The 17931-nt window shown below is 40.8% G+C and overlaps 1 protein-coding gene and 1 long non-coding RNA gene across 4 annotated transcripts; both read left to right on the top strand.

Annotated features, from left to right (window-relative positions):
• Nucleotides 1-306: 306 nt before the first annotated feature.
• LOC121053636 lies at nucleotides 307-3066 on the top strand. Its single transcript, XR_005811179.1, has 3 exons — nucleotides 307-583; nucleotides 2031-2137; nucleotides 2676-3066. It is a non-coding gene; the product is annotated as an uncharacterized LOC121053636 (long non-coding RNA).
• A 1334-nt stretch (nucleotides 3067-4400) lies between these two features.
• LOC102707555 (protein argonaute 1A-like) lies at nucleotides 4401-16210 on the top strand. Of its 3 annotated transcripts, none has more exons than XM_015833898.2 (24): nucleotides 4401-4535; nucleotides 9434-10113; nucleotides 10205-10425; nucleotides 10492-10641; nucleotides 10723-10856; nucleotides 11337-11399; nucleotides 11464-11573; nucleotides 11716-11822; nucleotides 11921-12059; nucleotides 12188-12304; nucleotides 12929-13036; nucleotides 13132-13203; nucleotides 13418-13540; nucleotides 13656-13821; nucleotides 13902-14023; nucleotides 14113-14250; nucleotides 14371-14513; nucleotides 14593-14655; nucleotides 14724-14787; nucleotides 14880-15015; nucleotides 15109-15182; nucleotides 15279-15373; nucleotides 15458-15489; nucleotides 15601-16210. In XM_015833898.2, exons 1-24 carry the CDS (start codon nucleotides 4496-4498, stop codon nucleotides 15813-15815), a joined length of 3312 nt encoding a protein of 1103 aa, XP_015689384.2. In that variant the 5' UTR covers nucleotides 4401-4495; the 3' UTR covers nucleotides 15816-16210. The 3 variants fall into 3 exon arrangements, with proteins under 3 accessions (XP_015689384.2, XP_006647669.2, XP_015689385.2); XM_015833899.2 differs by lacking the exon at nucleotides 4401-4535 and adding an exon at nucleotides 8661-8891; XM_006647606.3 differs by lacking the exon at nucleotides 11337-11399 and having other exon boundaries at nucleotides 4402-4535.
• The last annotated feature ends 1721 nt before the right edge of the window (nucleotides 16211-17931 follow it).

Here is a 17931-nt window from a genome sequence, read left to right as displayed (position 1 = left end):
CTGCACGGCCGACATTGTGGCATGTGACTAGCTAGACGCTCTCGCCTTTAAAAAAACCCTGAATATCTACGGATATAGTAGACAGGACACATAATCTATACTAATATAAGGAGTTATAAGTTTTTTTATGGTCACACCAACAAATATATATAGGATTTAGTCGATCCATTTTCTACCGTTAGATGTATATATCTAATGGTCTAGAATAATCTAAAACATATCTCTCTTGCAATTCTACACAAGACACACCCCCAATCCTACACAAGACACACCCCCTAACCATGCTCTCCCGGTTACTGAGGCGAAATGAAAGTTATCCATCCCACGCAAGCCGCCCAACGAAAGGAGTAAACGGCGCTGCGCCCAATCTCCTAGCCATCGCCGCGCCAACGCCTGCTCTCCCGGCCGTCGCCGCGCCCACGCCCGATCTCCCGGACGGCCCCGGTACCGCTGCCTGTGCCTGACTTAGAGCCGACCGCCTCCGACCGGTCGGCGCCCTCCTCCGGCGCCCCGACGCAGACCGCCGCCTCCGCTCCCGGCCGGCGCCCACCACGCCCCAACAGGCCGCCGCCGCCGCTACCAGGTACGCAATGTCGTGTGGCGGAAGACCGGCTTTCTTGATTGATCCGTGCCTGCTGCATTTAGCTATAGCCTTCAGTTATATTTGAGTGATTGGGTATGTATGCGTGCTTGATTGCTTGAATTTGTCTATGTACAATATGGATGATCGGGTGTTAATTTTAGCAGCACCTGTAAAATATGCCTGTTCTATTACCCATCACTGTTAATTTTAAACCCTTGATTGGAACTATCAATTCTTCAGCATTGAACTATTGGACATGGGATTAAGATGAATTTACGTTCTTATGGTGGATGCTTATGTTCTGTGTTCACTTGCATTCGGATATATTGTTCCCTCTTACCGATACTTAGGTTACATTATGGCTTGAAGTTAATTTTCATCGAATGAGATCGATTTGGGCATCTGTGAGGATATATGGTCTGACTTGTGCATCGCTTTGTGTTATTAGCTATGGAGGTTGACTCTTTGTCTAAGCTCATTACCACTAGGAGTTTGATTCTAGAAACTATGGATAATTTCTGCCACCTCTTGTGAAATTGCTTATCTGCCGGTCATTAGTTATTCTTGATCTGTGAATTACATTAAATTTGGTACTGTGTGATGGGGAAATAGATTTTGGATTAATAATCGATTGTGCTATTCAGAGCTTGAGTTAATTTTGTTCTTCTGTGTAGCTATGGTTAATTATATTCGTGTTTGACGTTTACATGTATAATAAGTTCTGTTGGAAGCTCATGGTATAATCTTAAGTGCCTAAAAATAATTCTTATGTCATTTGAAAGATTCTATAGTAATAGCTAATAGATACTACGATACTTGGTCAGATAAATAGTTAGACATAAATCTGAACTTCATTAGCTAGGGAAAAACACAGACAAGCTTTACTCTCTCTCTCTCAAGAGAGGGTGCATACCTCCCACTTCTGCTATTATAAACAGAACATACTTGTCTTACAGTTTACACACACATAAACCAAAAGGAATAAAAAAAATCTGATTTACTTGTGTTACCTCCCTGGGTATATAATTTCATGATGTTGATGTATAGAACGCCATATCAGTCTCGTGGTGTTGGGAGCAAATATGAGACCTTTTTATTTTAGGTAGAATTCATGAGGCTGTTGGATTTGCAAGCATGTAAGTGCTGGTCAAATTTTTGTTTTCTCTAGCCCTGCTATAGTAAAACATCTCTTTTTAAATCTTCCTATTAAAAGTTGCATGTGCTACAGTCCTGTAAACCACCTGTCATTTTTCTGTTATAGAGATATTAGGGCCATAAATGAATGAGAGTTTTTTTTTATTACGAACTTTGGCAATGATATTTACATCTCTTTCTTTTACTGTATTATGACTGTTATCATTTCAAAATTTTCAGATCATGATTATTGTTCCGGCATTAGCAATTTCAACTGTGTACTTATCATTTTGTTGGTTTCTTTTGCTTTCAGGGCAGGAGGATCACCATGACCATATATATGTAATATGTCCATATTCTCTTGTACACATCAGACATCATGATCCAAAGTGAGGATTTGAATGCCTGCTAAGATCTTAGGTAACACACACATATATGTATGTATGTATATGTATGTTACGGTGAGTTGTAACTCACGGGCTCCTCCGTGAGTCAGGGTCCAAAAACATATCAAATCATCTCTAAATTTTGATTTATATGGCTCACTAGATTCTTTATATCAAAATCTGGTGCCACGCAAAAGGTTTTTATTTTTGGATTTTTTAAAAGTATTTTTTGAGATTTTTAAATGTGACTGTACTATATTAATAAAATAATCAATGTGTTATGTATCACTTTTAAAAATCTCAAAAAAATACTTTAAAAACTCCAAAAATGAAAATTTTTTGCGTGGTACCAGATTTTGATATGAAGAATCTAGTGAGCCATATAAATCGAAATTTAGAGGTGATTTGATATGTTTTTGGACCCGGACTCACGGAGGAGCCCGTGAGTTGTAACTCACCGTAGCTAGACTCTCTCTCTATATATATATATAATTATAATTAGCAAAGAGTACAACTTTATGGTATGATGCTATGAGTATATGAGTTCTGAATGTTTTGAATTTTGTTTTCAGGTTCCCTAAAAGCTTAAGGAGAAATGGAACTCCACCAAGCAGCAACGATACCCACTGATGTTCTATAGCGTCAGTGGCAGAATCACCTATCAACGATGGTTCATAGAGGTCATGGCGTTGTTGACTGTTTCTTCTGCTGATTTTATCTCAAACTTTTGTTCTAACAATTTATACCTTCGAGGTTGGTACTGAATATTCACTCTAGATGAATTACTTCCTGATCATTAGGTACTTTGAATGCACATTTGGTATTAAATTTATATTTAAAGTGGGATTTGATTAGGATAGATACTTGTATGAGCTAGGCTCTCATTTGGTGCAATTGAATGAAGCATATGGCTTGCCTATTGGCATTTCTTCACATGAATAGGATTTTCAATGTATTTTCGATTGTCAATTTACCTAGCAATGTTTGATTTAATTCATTCAGGTTGTTACGTACATTGTACGTGCACGATTACTAGTTAAGTTCTCTAAAAACAAACTGGCCACTGGCCTCTAAAAACAACCAATTGCTGGTGCGAGCGGCAGAGCCACGTAAAGCGCCAAACCAGATCCATCCCTTTCCAGCATACTGCGTTCTGAAATGTAAGTATTTTTAGTTTATTTAGTATAGATTGAAGATATATTAAAAGATTTTTATTTAGTCATCTCAGTAATCAATTTGAAAATTTTGAATGGGTTAGATTTACTTTTCAAGTATATGATTGACCATGAAATCATTACAATGGGCAAGAATGCTTATATTATGGTACACAATTTAAATCTCAAAAATACTTATACTTAAGACAAAAAGGAGTACTTACATCATATTATCATCATATGCTCGAAGGTCGAAACCACCCACAACAACCCTGATACAATGTGACATGTACTTTCTCACAACCCTGATACAATGTGACATGTACTTTCTCCTAACTTTTTTTTATTTGGCGTTGGCTAGTTCAACATCAAATATTTACACGTAGAAGGGGCAGTGGAACTAGCATTCCACCCGCGGGCCTCACCTGTCAATATCATCTCCTAATTAACCCTAAAGGCAACTCACTTCCTAGCTCCCTCCGTAAAAGAAAACTCAAACTAGAAGGTTATGTGACCCCTCTTTAAGGCAACAAATCTTTACAACGAGTTATTCAAATTCGTTTTACTACGGAAGGGTCATAGGTCGAGTTTTTTTTTTTTTATGGGAGTAAGCATAAAAGCAGGTAGACTACGAGTCTTTCCAGCTAACTTTAACTACGTACCCTCTACAAGGTTGATCTTAATAGCAAAAAGCATGACCAAATCAGGGTATCCCATCAGTCATAATCTGTAGGCAAGCTAGGCAGCACCTGCGGTGGGCCGGTGGCCAATGGCCACCCCTGTTTCTACACAATGTGTGTGTGTGTGTGGTGCCTCACCACTATCACCACTTCACCAGCAGCAGGATAGATAGCAATCTGGTAGTGACCTGCAGGCTGAAGCTATCTTGGCTAGCGATCGATCGACCGTGCGTTGCTGCGTCGGCCACCAGCATACACCATCGCCGGTGTCTCTTTCTGCTGCGCGGGCGAGAGGGACAACCTGGGTAGAGCCCGCCGGCCACCACCGTACCCACCGCCAAATCGAGACCGTACCGGTTCTTATCTCTACAAGAATGCCTCCCTCTCTCTCGCTTTCGTCTCCTTCAGTTTTCTTCTGCCTACGTCCTTTCTGATCCGTTCATCGTCATCTCCTCGGAAACCAAAAGCAAAAGCTTTCTTCTTTATCGATTCGCCATTGGCGACGACAGAAGCTGCGGCTCTGACCACGGCGTCGAGGCCTGCATCCTGCATACACATATGGCCTTCCAGTTGGACAACGGGTATTACTCCCATCAAGGTACGCATTCCCGTTCCAATTACCTCTCCGATCGATCGATCGCGATCGCCGTCTCTTACTCCTTGATTCAGTTCATCTTCTTCCTCTCTACTTATGGCCTCTGGGCACAGTTTTTGTCATAAGAGTGTGAAGCGAGCGAGCGGACTCTACCATTGTCCACAGCTACTAGTAGTAGCTCGTGATTTTTTTTTTTTGGTCTTTCTGACGTTCAGTGAAACTAAAAATTAGGTCAGCTTTGGGCACAAATGGATCGCATGTTTGTAACAAAAGCAGTTGCTTTCCAATTTCCATCCTGTTTCCCTGTCCCTGGTAGATACAGTCTCTTCTTTTGTCGTTCTATGATCTTGATTTTTTACGTCCGCCAAGATGTGGCCAAATTAGGTGATTGAGAGGATCAGAGTTAGGGATAAATGATTGCTAGCTCATCCTTCTGCTGCCGTCAATTGGCTGCGCGGGTCGCGCCGGGGGTGTCGACGACATGCTGCGTCGCTCGGCCGGACATCTATGCAAAAGGAGAACGAATTTGACAGACGAACAGCAAGGCTTCAAACTTCCATTAGGAACATAAATTTGACTTGCGATTTGCAGATAATCCAACAAGAACAAACATTGTTTGGTTTCTAATCCATCTACAAACTGAAACAACCATGGAGACTTGGCGGGGCCCGCGCGATCTTGCTTCACGGAAGCGAAGCGACCGACTGAAGGTGGGCCCCGGCGGGGCTGGTCAGGGTGCCGCACCAGGTACGTTGTGGGGTGGGTGACGTTACAGGTGTGCTCCACACGACACATTTTGAGATCTTGGGCCATACACAGTGTATTAGGCTGGTGTGAGTAGTTTTATCCATTCACATAGGAGAAAAGGCATGGTTCAGCCTCCACCTCAATCTAGGCTGTACCCTCGCCAAGCTCTTCGTACCCCGCATAGGATGCGATAGCCTTGGCGGCACCGTGGCATGAGGACGCGGCACACAAGCCATCCCATGACTCCAAGGCCGCATTGAGCAAGGACATGCCCCGAGCTTAAGTTCTATCGGATCGATGGACGCTATCATCGCCAAGGTTGAAGCAACAACGTGCCGTCCCGAGCACCGCCGGATCGATGTTGTCATGGTCGAAGTAGCAACGGCCACCGGCCGCAGCATGCGTGAATTGCACCGCCCAAGCACCGGCGTCAATTCGAGTTGCCACGATGCTAGTCCGACGAGGAGGAAGATGGCGATTGGCGGCGTTCTTTCTTGTTTGTCGGTGGAAGGGACGAGGGGCCAAAGGGTAGGGTAGAGGTAGGAGAGAGAGCACTCAGTTTATTCTTTTTTCTAATTTTTTAGATGCACAACGTAAAATATTTGGCTCATCTGAGAATTAAAAACACGAGTACTAAGATATAAAATGTTAGGGGCTGACTTAAAAAGTTAAAGCCACCATTAAAACCATCTTACGCTGTGTGAAACAGTTATTGAGACGAGTAGTTTTATTTTACATGGTAGACACGTGGCAACTGAGACCACTTATATAAGAACCTTGCATTATTTATGCCCTCAGTGGTTTGGCTCTGCATTGGTGAGTCTAGGTTGCCGCTAGCCCTCTGGCTGTTGACACATATATTAGTCGAACTTTTGTAACCTATATTTTGTTTGATAGTGTTTTCATAGTTCTTGTCGGTTTTAGATAAGTATGAAGTTAAAGTTTTCAAACTTTAAATATCAGTAGCTTTTAGAAACATTTTGTTTGAAAGCACTAGCACAATAGTTATAGGTTAGTTTTTAAAAAGTTATTTAATAAAACAAAATTTTGTTTTTATTTATTATAATAGAAACTTATAATCAAAGATAGACACTGAATATCGTTTTGTCTATAATGATATGAATTATTATGGATGAAGTACTATATTTTTCTATGTTTTTTCGATAAAATACTTGTTATATATATACCACTGTGGTATAACTTTCACCTTTTATTTTAAAAAACAAGTACAAGTACACAATAGAAGTACATGGATAGGGCTTGTTTAGTTTCAAAAAGTTTTTCCAAAAACATCAGATCGAATCTTTGGACATCTAAATAGAGCATTAAACAATAAAAACTAATTGCACAGTTAGGAAAAATCGTGAGATAAATCTTTTAAGCCTAATTAGTACATGATTAGCTATAAGTACTACAGTACCCACATGTGCTAACGTCGAATTAATTAGGCTCAAAAGATTCATCTTGTGGTTTACAGACGAGCTGTAAAATTCGTTTTTTATTTGTGTCCGAAAACCTCTTCCAACATCTGGTCAAACGTCCGACACGAGACCTAAAAAATTTCTTTCGTGAACTAAGCAGGATACGTAAAACGAGATAATGTATTAGCCTATTACTAATTAACTATTAATTATTTCTTAGTTAAAAAGGATCAATGATTTTAAGCAAAATTTTTGTATTTTTTAAAGCACACAATTTAACTATTCGGTAAACATGTTAACGGGAAACGAGAAAAGTTTCGCTCTCCTCGCCCATAGACGAACGCATCATTAGAGCATCTCCAACAAGAGGCTAATATGATTCCCAAAAATTAAATATTAGCATCAAAGTATAAAAACACACTCCAACAGATGTCCAAAAATAGTCCCAAACTTTTAGCACCTCCAAACATCAATAGTGTTTGACCCAAATTTTGGCCTTCTTCTGGGTTACCAATCCTACGTTTAGTGCTATTTTTTCAGTGCCACCATTTTTTTTTTGTTGGCGTGCGAGAACAGATCCACTATCACCATTTCCCCCTCCATCTGCCGCCCCTCCCCTTCCACCCATCGTCGGCTACTGGCGATGCTCCCTCGATCCGATGGCTGCTGGCGCCTCCTCCTCCCCCTCCATCTGCCGCCCGCCGCCCCCTCCCCATCCATCTGCCACCCGTTGCCCCCTCCCCCTCCATCAGGACTAATTAGTTGATTCATTATCATGTTGGCTAGTTGGAATGGTTGTCCATTCCATTATATTTCACGTTGAATATAACAGTTGGCTATCATCTATTTATTTTCATATGTGCGAACTAAAATATTTTTAGAAACCAATTTTAAGGGAGTTGGGACATGTTTTGAAGGCTAAACTCTTTTGGGATGATCCCAATCCAAGATTTTTGGGGCTATATTTTTAGACATTTATTGAAGATACTCTTAGTTTTATTACTTGTGGCTCGTTACTACCATGCCCCTAGCTTAGACTTTAGTTGTTGCGTTATCTAAGATTTTTTAAAAATATTTTCATAACATTATGCTATCGAAACTACATCAAAATTTTATTAGGCTCAAACAAACACACGTCAGGAATCGTTTCTTTGCTTGTCAACAAGTAGCAATTTCAAAATTTTACATTAACAAAGAATCATATGTTTATTTCAAACTACAAGGATACAAGGATATACAAGTGAACAATATAAGGGATAAGTCTTAAGAATGGATTTTCTTCTTGTTTATAATCCGTGTAGCTTATTAGCAAACTTGCGCGGATGACGCATGGATTCAATCAGAGATGGAGTTCACACACACGCTACCGAAACTTTTAGCTGTAGTTTAAATCTGTCTAATACAACTGAAAAACTTTCAATTTATAAAAGTTATTTTAACAAAAAAATAAGTAGATAATTCACCCGATAAGTTTCAAAGAGATCCTTAGAGCAAGTATAATAGCATATTATAAGCTGGCTAAATGCTTATATAGATGAGAGAGGGGATGAGAGATAGTGTAAGCAAACTGTAAGCTTATAGCTAGCTCGGGTACAAGAACCAAGAAACTCTGTGAGAATGACATGTGGATCCTACATTAATGATGAAAAGCTAACTATTATATAGGTGAGCTAAGATCTGACTATAAAAAATCTTATAATAATTTTGTTGACTATATTATTAGCATTGCTCTTAAGAATACAAAGGAAAACAAGAAAAAAAAACAGAAAGATAGAAAATGTCTCCACTACGCAGCCCACGAGGCCCCCCGGAAAACTACCTCGTCGTCATCCCCGTGATTCTACCGCCCTCTCCCCTTGCCCCTAGCCCCCAACCTGGCCGTGCACGCGCACGCGCACGCGCCCTCGCCGCCCCTGCACCGCCGCCGCCTCCTCCGTCCGCTCCGCGACGTGCTTGCCCTCCTCGCTCGCCGCCGCCGCCGCCCGACTACCCCACATCGGCCTCGCGCCGCGTGGCTGCGCGCGGGCGCGGTCGGGGCTGCCTAGGGCAGTAGGGCGTCCGTACCGCCTGGCGGCTGCGGTGCTTTGCGCCGGGGCGGTGACGACGAAGGGGAGCGGAGCTCCTCGGTCCGGTTCACCCAATCGTTCCTAACCGGGTGATCCCTTTCCAGCCACCCGTCTCGATTTGTAAGGTTGGTAAGCCGCGTTGAACTTAGGGAATGGTGTTTGGGTTGATCTGTGCCCTCTAGTTATTTGTTACGGAATAGATGGTGCGATATTGTTCTGTGCTGTTACTTCAGTTATGTGTCTTTAATACAAGATCTATTATTTATTTAGATACAAATAACCCTGTCACATATGCAATACTTATGGTAAGCATAGTACGTACGACGATGATCGGAAGATGTATCACAGTATCAGGCTAAACTTTGAATGTGGTATCTTTCTTTTCAACAGAAGCACTACCAAAGTTCTACTTACCTGCATCAACCTTACATTTCATTTTCAAATTCCCATGTCACCTATTATGCACAAATCTTGTTCAACATGTTGGCAAAGATTGTAATTTGGGTCATACAGTATGGCAGATGTAGCATCTTTGATTGTATGGCACTGATGGATTTTTATATTTTTCAGTATTTGCTATTTTATACCCCGTGGAACTCTACCGTGATTTAGATTTGCATTAGCTTATAATACTCATACTAAATTTATAAATGCACCTGCATTGCAGCTTTACCTATGATGAGAAAGAGAAGAACTGAACCCCCTGATGCTGGGGAAAGTTCTGGAACTCAACAAACCACTGGAGCCCCTGGAAGGGGTCCAGCACAGCGACCGGAGAGAGCTCAACAGCATGGAGGTGGTGGTTGGCAACCTGCTAATCCTCAATTTTCTCAACACACCGGTCGTGGTAGTGGTCAACACCTGGGACGTGGTGGACGTTACCAGGGTCGTGGAGGTCCAACACGACAACAACCAGGTGGTAATCCAGTTGAATATCAAGCACATGAGTACTATGGCCATGGTGGCCAACGGCATGGAGGAATGCCACAAAACAGGAGTGGCAGTGGTGGACGTGGAGTTCCTGCCAGTCCATCAAGAACAGTTCCCGAGCTGCACCAAGCCTCACAAGTCCAGTTCCAAGCTGCGGTGGTTACACCGTCACCAGCAAGAACTGGCCCATCTTCGCTGCCTGATGAGGTCAGCACCGAAGATGTCCAACTACAGTTTCAAGAACTTGCTATCCAGGGTCAAAGCTCCACTAGCCAAGCCATTCAACCAGCACCACCATCGAGCAAATCCGTTAGATTCCCATTGCGCCCTGGCAAGGGTACATTTGGTGATAGGTGCATCGTTAAAGCAAACCATTTCTTTGCTGAACTTCCTGACAAAGACCTTCACCAGTATGATGTAAGATCTTATTTACTGTGTGGCTTTGGTATACATTTGAATCTTGATAACTTCTGTTGTTTTCATGAGCTTTCATTTAACATGCTATCAGGTGTCTATAACTCCCGAGGTTCCTTCACGTGGTGTCAATCGTGCTGTCATTGGAGAAATTGTAACACAGTATAGGCAGTCTCACTTGGGTGGGCGTCTTCCTGTTTATGATGGAAGGAAGAGCTTATACACAGCTGGTCCATTACCATTTACTTCTAGGACCTTTGACGTTATTCTGCAGGATGAGGAAGAGAGCCCTGGTGTTGGGCAAGGCACACAGAGGTACCCTTTTGACATATCAACAACTTGGTAAATTCATGTTGTAATGATTCATCTGCTTGTTGTCAGGCGTGAAAGACAATTTAGGGTTGTGATCAAATTTGCTGCGCGTGCTGATCTCCACCACTTAACCATGTTTTTATCTGGGAGGCAAGCAGATGCTCCTCAAGAAGCTCTTCAAGTTCTTGACATTGTTCTACGTGAATTGCCCACTGCAAGGTAAATTTTCCATGCCATTTGCTGCTATATAATTACCATTTTTAGCATGGTTTTGAGTATTTTTATATTTTCTGCACGTAGGTATTCCCCAGTTGCAAGGTCATTCTATTCGCCTAACTTAGGGAGGCGCCAACAGCTCGGTGAGGGCTTGGAAAGTTGGCGTGGTTTTTACCAAAGTGTACGACCCACACAGATGGGACTTTCACTGAATATTGGTGAGATCCCAATTCCTTGGCTTCATGTTTCATATTACTACTCGAAGAACAATATTCCTTGTAATTTAGAATGGCTACTATTTTGCCTTTTTTTTTAACTTTCCAGACTTACATGTACATTTATGTTTGTGTTCAATGATCTATTTGATTGACTATTGACCAATACCATTTTCTTCTTTGAAACAATAACTTAGAAGATTTCTATGTTACATGGAATTTTTAACTGTTATCTTTTCTAATATTTCACTTTCCCTAGTACCACTTTCAGTTGTAGGTTGATTAGTTGACATAATGAAAAAGTTATCTACATAAATTTCGGGAACAGATGGCATCGTTATAATTATTGTATTGAAGCTTACAAATTTAAATACCATAGTTCAATATTATGGTACAATTGCATCCAATGTTAGGAGTCACTTGTATTTGGAAACCTTGAATCTAAGATGCCTTATTCAAATATTTATCTGTCACTGGTTACAGGTGATAATTGTATAGATGTGTGTTCATTCTTCATTCTATTCCTAATATGTGGATCATATACCGGTAAATATCATCAAACTGTGTCTCTTATCTTGCATATGGTGGTAACCTGATATTTGTCCTGCAGATATGTCATCTACAGCATTCATCGAGCCCCTACCTGTGATTGATTTTGTTGCACAGCTTTTGAACAGAGACATCTCAGCTAGACCTATATCTGATGCTGATCGTGTGAAGGTTAGGTTATCCTATTGACCGGTATCATGGTCATCATTGTTTATAATGTTCCCACGTGCTATTTTAGCACACAACACTTCATATGTATATTTGCGCTCACTGTATTCACTCCACAAGCTTCCTTACTTTTCCTATTGGCCAGATCAAGAAGGCCCTAAGAGGTGTAAAGGTTGAGGTGACACATAGAGGCAATATGCGCAGGAAGTATCGCATTTCTAGCCTTACCTCGCAAGCAACGCGAGAGTTGTCGTACGTAGTCTGCTTTCTCATATCTCTATTAGTTGGTTCCAAATGTTTTTCTCATTGCATAATACAATGATATCACTTGCTTTGTTTGTGCCATATAGCTTCCCCATTGATAGTCATGGTACTGTGAAGACAGTGGTGCAATACTTCCTGGAGACATATGGCTTCAACATTAAGCACACCACTTTACCTTGCTTGCAAGTGGGCAATCAGCAAAGGCCAAATTATCTACCAATGGAGGTTAGTGTCCTGAAATGACATCTGTATGAAGCCTCTTTTTCTAACGTGTTCAACACTCAAGCAAGATCAGAAATGCTATAGGCACCTTTTGATATCAGAAATCGTTTCATAATACTCTTAAATTCCAGGTCTGTAAGATAGTTGAGGGACAGCGTTACTCAAAAAGACTAAATGAGAAGCAGATAACTGCTCTTCTTAAAGTGACCTGCCAGCGCCCTCAAGAGCGTGAGCTGGACATTTTGCAGGTAATTATGGCTGCATTTAATGGGCAGATTATATCCAACTGCTCTATAACATTGTTTCACTATAAATTTGTGTGGATAACTTGATATCATTGTTTCAGTCCTTGATGTTCTATTTTTCTTATGAAGTCACACATTTTAGGGCTTAGACCATGCTTGCAAAGTCTTCCAATAGCATGAAAATCATTTATCTACCCTCTTTGGAGTTTGTAGTGAGTATTTGAATACAGATAAACACTTGTTATTGTATCTAGAGTTTGTCTTGCCTTATGTATTACCAAACCCTGTGTTGTAAAGGTTTGTGGTTTTCGTTTTTCAATCTTTTGTGGTTCTGAACTCTTGAACATATACTTTTAACTCTTACACCAATATCCAATCAAATGCCTTGTTATTGTATCTATGGCCAAGTCCTTGTCTTATTATGGATTTAAACTGTTTCTATATGTTTTTACATATTATATTATGGTGGCTTGGTTCATGTCGATTGCTATGCTTAAATACATTCCAGGCGTAGGTTGCTGTCTATTTCTGTTGCTTGCACATATAATCATTAATCAGTGTCCCTATTTGAATAGCAGGGCCTGACTTGTAAGTCATATAATTTTATTGCTTGTTTTTTATGACCAGACCGTGCATCACAATGCATACCATCAGGATCCATATGCACAGGAGTTTGGTATTAGGATTGATGAGCGCCTTGCTTCTGTTGAAGCTCGTGTTCTACCTCCCCCCTGGGTAAGATCAATGATCAAGACATGGCATTTCAATATTTCATATTCTTATTTCTTTTTGTATGCTATGCCAGAATATTTGACTATTATTCTTTACAGCTTAAGTACCACGACAGTGGCAGAGAGAAGGATGTCTTGCCAAGAATTGGCCAATGGAATATGATGAATAAGGTATGATTTTAGAAATGTTTTATTGGAAAACATGCCTACATAAAGTATCCCCTAAAAACTGTATAAAGTAGGTTATCAATTTTCTTTTGCAATCCAAAACTTGGTTTTCTTCTGTTCTTCAATAACTGTTGCAGTGATCCATTTTTCACGATATCTCCAACAAAAATTTGTACAATTGTAACTATTAGTTTTCTTGGTAATGTGCTTGTTGCAGAAAATGGTCAATGGTGGCAGAGTTAACAACTGGATGTGCATCAATTTTTCTCGGCATGCCCAAGATAATGCTGCCAGGAGTTTCTGTCGTGAGCTTGCTATTATGTGCCAAATATCTGGGATGGTAAGTCGTTCTGGCTTCTAACGGCGCCTCCAGACGTCTCTCAGTGTTACTATTTGACTCTTTGTTGTATTGAAACATAACATTGCCTCGCATGCTACGTATTCTCTCTTTGTAGGACTTTTCAGTTGATCCTGTGCTTCCTCCAGTAACTGCGAGACCTGAGCATGTAGAAAGAGCACTGAAAGCACGTTATCAAGACGCCATGAATATACTGAGAGCACAGGGCGGGGAGCTTGACCTGCTGATTGCAATATTGCCTGACAATAATGGTTCTCTTTATGGTATGTCTTTTTTTACATCTAAACAACACTTGAGGGCTATCTGATTAAAAATCTATATTAATACTATTCTCATTCCCCAGGTGATCTCAAACGAATATGTGAGACTGATCTTGGATTGGTCTCGCAATGCTGTCTTACGAAACATGTTTTTAAGATGAGCAAACAATATTTAGCAAATGTTGCCCTTAAAATCAATGTTAAGGTTCGGAACTGTTCCACCAATTCTTCTTGCCTGATGGTATAGTTTTCTACCTTTACGTTTTAGTATATTTATATTCCTTTATTTTATAGGTAGGAGGAAGAAATACTGTACTTGTTGATGCTTTGACAAGGAGAATCCCCCTAGTTAGTGATCGGCCAACTATCATATTTGGTGCTGATGTTACGCATCCTCATCCTGGAGAAGATTCTAGCCCTTCCATTGCAGCTGTAAGTGCATAGCTTTTCAATGTTATGCTATATCGTCTCTTTATTAACATGTAGATCTGTTTCCTTGATCCTGCATTGAATGTACTTCTGATTTTTATGGTGACATTATGCTTCGTGCAGGTTGTTGCTTCTCAAGACTGGCCTGAGGTCACTAAATATGCTGGATTAGTGAGTGCACAGGTCCATCGTCAGGAGTTGATACAGGACCTTTTCAAAGTATGGAAAGATCCGCAAAGAGGGACTGTAAGTGGTGGAATGATCAGGTATGTATGGCCTAGGTCACTTCGAACCTTTTTTTGATAGTTGATGTACACGTATAAATTCTGTTAGTTAAATATGCAGAGAGCTTCTCATTTCTTTCAAGAGGGCAACTGGACAGAAGCCACAAAGGATTATATTTTACAGGTAGTTTTCTTCATTTGTGCATATCTAGCTGGTACTGTTGTCCAGACATTTAACATTTCTCATTTTAGGGATGGTGTCAGTGAAGGACAGTTCTATCAGGTTCTGTTTTATGAGCTTGATGCCATTAGAAAGGTGAGTTTAGTTTGTCTATTTATTTTCTCACCAATGAATATATTTACACCATAAAGTTATCACTAAAATTCATAACTGAATTTGTTTCCTAGGCGTGTGCAACTTTGGAAGCTGATTATCAGCCGCCTGTTACCTTTGTGGTGGTCCAGAAGCGTCATCATACACGGCTGTTTGCTAATAACCATAAGGACCAGCGCACTGTTGACAGAAGTGGAAATATACTACCAGGTAATTTGTTGACTTACTGTAATTTATTTGTATATGTTGTTAAGTAAATTTCTTTATGATAATTGTTAAGTAAATTTCACAAACTGATTTCAGGCACCGTGGTTGATTCGAAGATATGCCATCCTACTGAATTTGATTTCTACCTGTGTAGCCATGCCGGCATTCAGGTCAGCTTTCCCATACTCAAATATTAGTTTTCTACAATTGAAAAAACATTCTTCACAAGATGAAATGGACTTGATTGTACTTTATACTATTTTTAGGGAACAAGTCGCCCTGCACATTATCATGTTCTTTGGGATGAGAACAAATTTACTGCTGATGGTTTGCAAACTCTGACAAACAACTTGTGCTACACGTAATTTTCTTTTGTGTCATTGTATTTCGCTATTTACTTCACATGACTGGTAAGCTAACCCTCCGTGTAATCCTATCATTGCAGCTATGCAAGGTGCACCCGCTCTGTATCAATTGGTAAGCAGATGACTCCTTGCACTTTATTTAACCTGATTGATGTAGAAAATATTGCTCCCTTCGTTCCCTTTGTGTGATGGCATATTCTTACAAATGATTTGATTTCTGCAGTTCCTCCTGCATACTATGCCCATCTCGCGGCATTTCGAGCTCGATTTTACATGGAGCCGGATACTTCAGATAGTGGGTCGATGGCGAGTGGTGCCCATACCCGTGGTGGTGGCCCCCCTCCTGGTGCACGCGGCGCTAAGGCTGCTGGGAATGTTGCTGTAAGGCCGCTTCCTGATCTGAAGGAAAATGTCAAACGTGTCATGTTCTACTGCTAAGTTGGGGAATATTTTCATATGGGGGATTACGTCTGACTGTTTGATCACCCCGTGTTATCTCGATGGAACGACCTAGTTTGCGTGTGCGTCAATAACCTTGCTCTGTCTGTTTATCTACTCCATTCACAAGACTAGAACTGTTGAAAATTCTTTCCTCTTTCAGTGTAGCTACTCAAATCATGTCATCGATGAAATGTAGTATTTGACAATTTGCACTGGTGCCATGTTGCCAGGACAAAGTGAGCTCAGCTATGGCCTTTCCTTTCCATATGCAGGATAGCTTAGCAACTGCGGTTCCTTTTCATTTGCAGGATATGTGCCTTGATTCAAAAATGTTGGCCTATTTGTCTCAGGCAAAATTATTGCTTAGCTGGCTTCTGGTATATAGAATCTTGAAATGCATTCTCGAAGTCATTTGATGGTAGACAGCACATGCATTCCAAATAGCTTGTCTGAACATGAAGAGCTACTATCCATTTTACAGCACATTTTTCAGAACACTCCAAAATCGTCGTAAGCACCGGAGTTGGAACCGGCACTTGTTTGACGTCACTGACAACGAGAGCCCATCATTGTCGGATTGGCAACTGAACCACCGATGGGGGTGCTTGAGTCAAAAAAGCTGATGTTTCTAGCCAAGTATATTCCAAACCACAAAATCAGAAACAAAGTAACAATTATAATAAATCATATGAAAATATATCAAAATCATCTTGGAATCATAAATTCATAATATTCATCGATGAAATTAATCAGAAATAAAATGCAACAAAACCATAGTCGATGCCATTGCTCATGGCATGCTGAGGCCACAGTTGTTGTTGCTCTTTGCCACTGCTCAGATCTAAGGATACCATGGGAGTGGGAGAGGTACGTTTAGCTGGCTCGGATCTAAGGATACCGTGGGAGTGGGAGGGGTACATTTAGCTAAGAGTCCGGCTGTATCATAGGATACCGTTTGGATGGTATTCGTAAACAAAACAGAAAAAAATGATTGTGTTTACGCGCCTCTCACCTCCATCGCCTCCGAGCGTCCGCGCGCCATCCGCATCCGCCCATCTCTGCGCGTCATCATGTTGGGCGCCGCTGCGTGTCGTGCACCTCCCACCTTCGTGCTCCGATGTGTCTCGTGTGGCCGCGCGTAGTTAGTATCAGATGATACCACTGGTATGATATCAGATGATATCAACTGGTATTATTTGATATCAAAGCGCCGTGCAACCAGCGCATCATGAATGGCGCGGTAGAGAGCGGGGGAGACACGGAGGGCGGACGGAGATTGGCGCCGGCGGTGAGGCTGGAATGGATTCTATCTTCCCGTTTGATTCGGATTCCATCCTTCTATCAGATATGGTTTCTTGTTTCCTATTTGATTCGGATTCCATCGACTTCTTTTCTTTTTCATCTTATCCGATTGTTTTCCCCCATTGGCCAAGCCAATGGAACTCTAACCTAATCCAGCAAACTCTCTAAGGGCATGCTCAATATTTATTACCGAGTTTGATATTAGTGTAGGGCCATTGTGCAAGTGGTAGCAAGAGTAGAGAAACACCACAATGTTTCCATGCCATAGTTGATATTAAGGTAGGACCCATAAAAAATATCAATCTGTCAGTAGTACAATATTTTACACGGTTGATATTGGTGTGGGCCCGTTGTACAAATAATGTATTTATTTGCTTACTATCGGCAATAGCTTACTACCTAGTAAAAGTAAGAACGATGAATTTATTGTTTGTTACCTGCTCTTCCACTCCACAGTGGATGCCCAAAGGGGTGTTTGTTTCTAGGGGCTAAACTTTAGCCCCTAGTCACATCGGATGGTTAGACCATTTATTATAAATAGTAAACATAGTCTGTAAATAAAACTCATATGTAATCTTGGACTAATTTGTGAGACGAATCTAATGAACCTAATTAATCCATGATTAGCCTATGTGATGCTATAGTAAACATTTGCTAATTATGGATTAATTAGGCTCAAAAAATTCGTCTCGCGGATTAGCTCTCATTTATAAAATTAGTTTTTTGATTAGTCTATATTTAATACTTTAAATTAGCGTCTAAATATTCGATGTGATATGGGGATAAAAAGTTTAGCCCCATCTAAATAACC

The sequence above is a fragment of the Oryza brachyantha genome, chromosome 2 (assembly GCF_000231095.2).
Source record: "Oryza brachyantha chromosome 2, ObraRS2, whole genome shotgun sequence".
NCBI classification, from domain to species: domain Eukaryota; kingdom Viridiplantae; phylum Streptophyta; class Magnoliopsida; order Poales; family Poaceae; genus Oryza; species Oryza brachyantha.
This window is presented reverse-complemented; position numbering and strand designations above follow the sequence as displayed.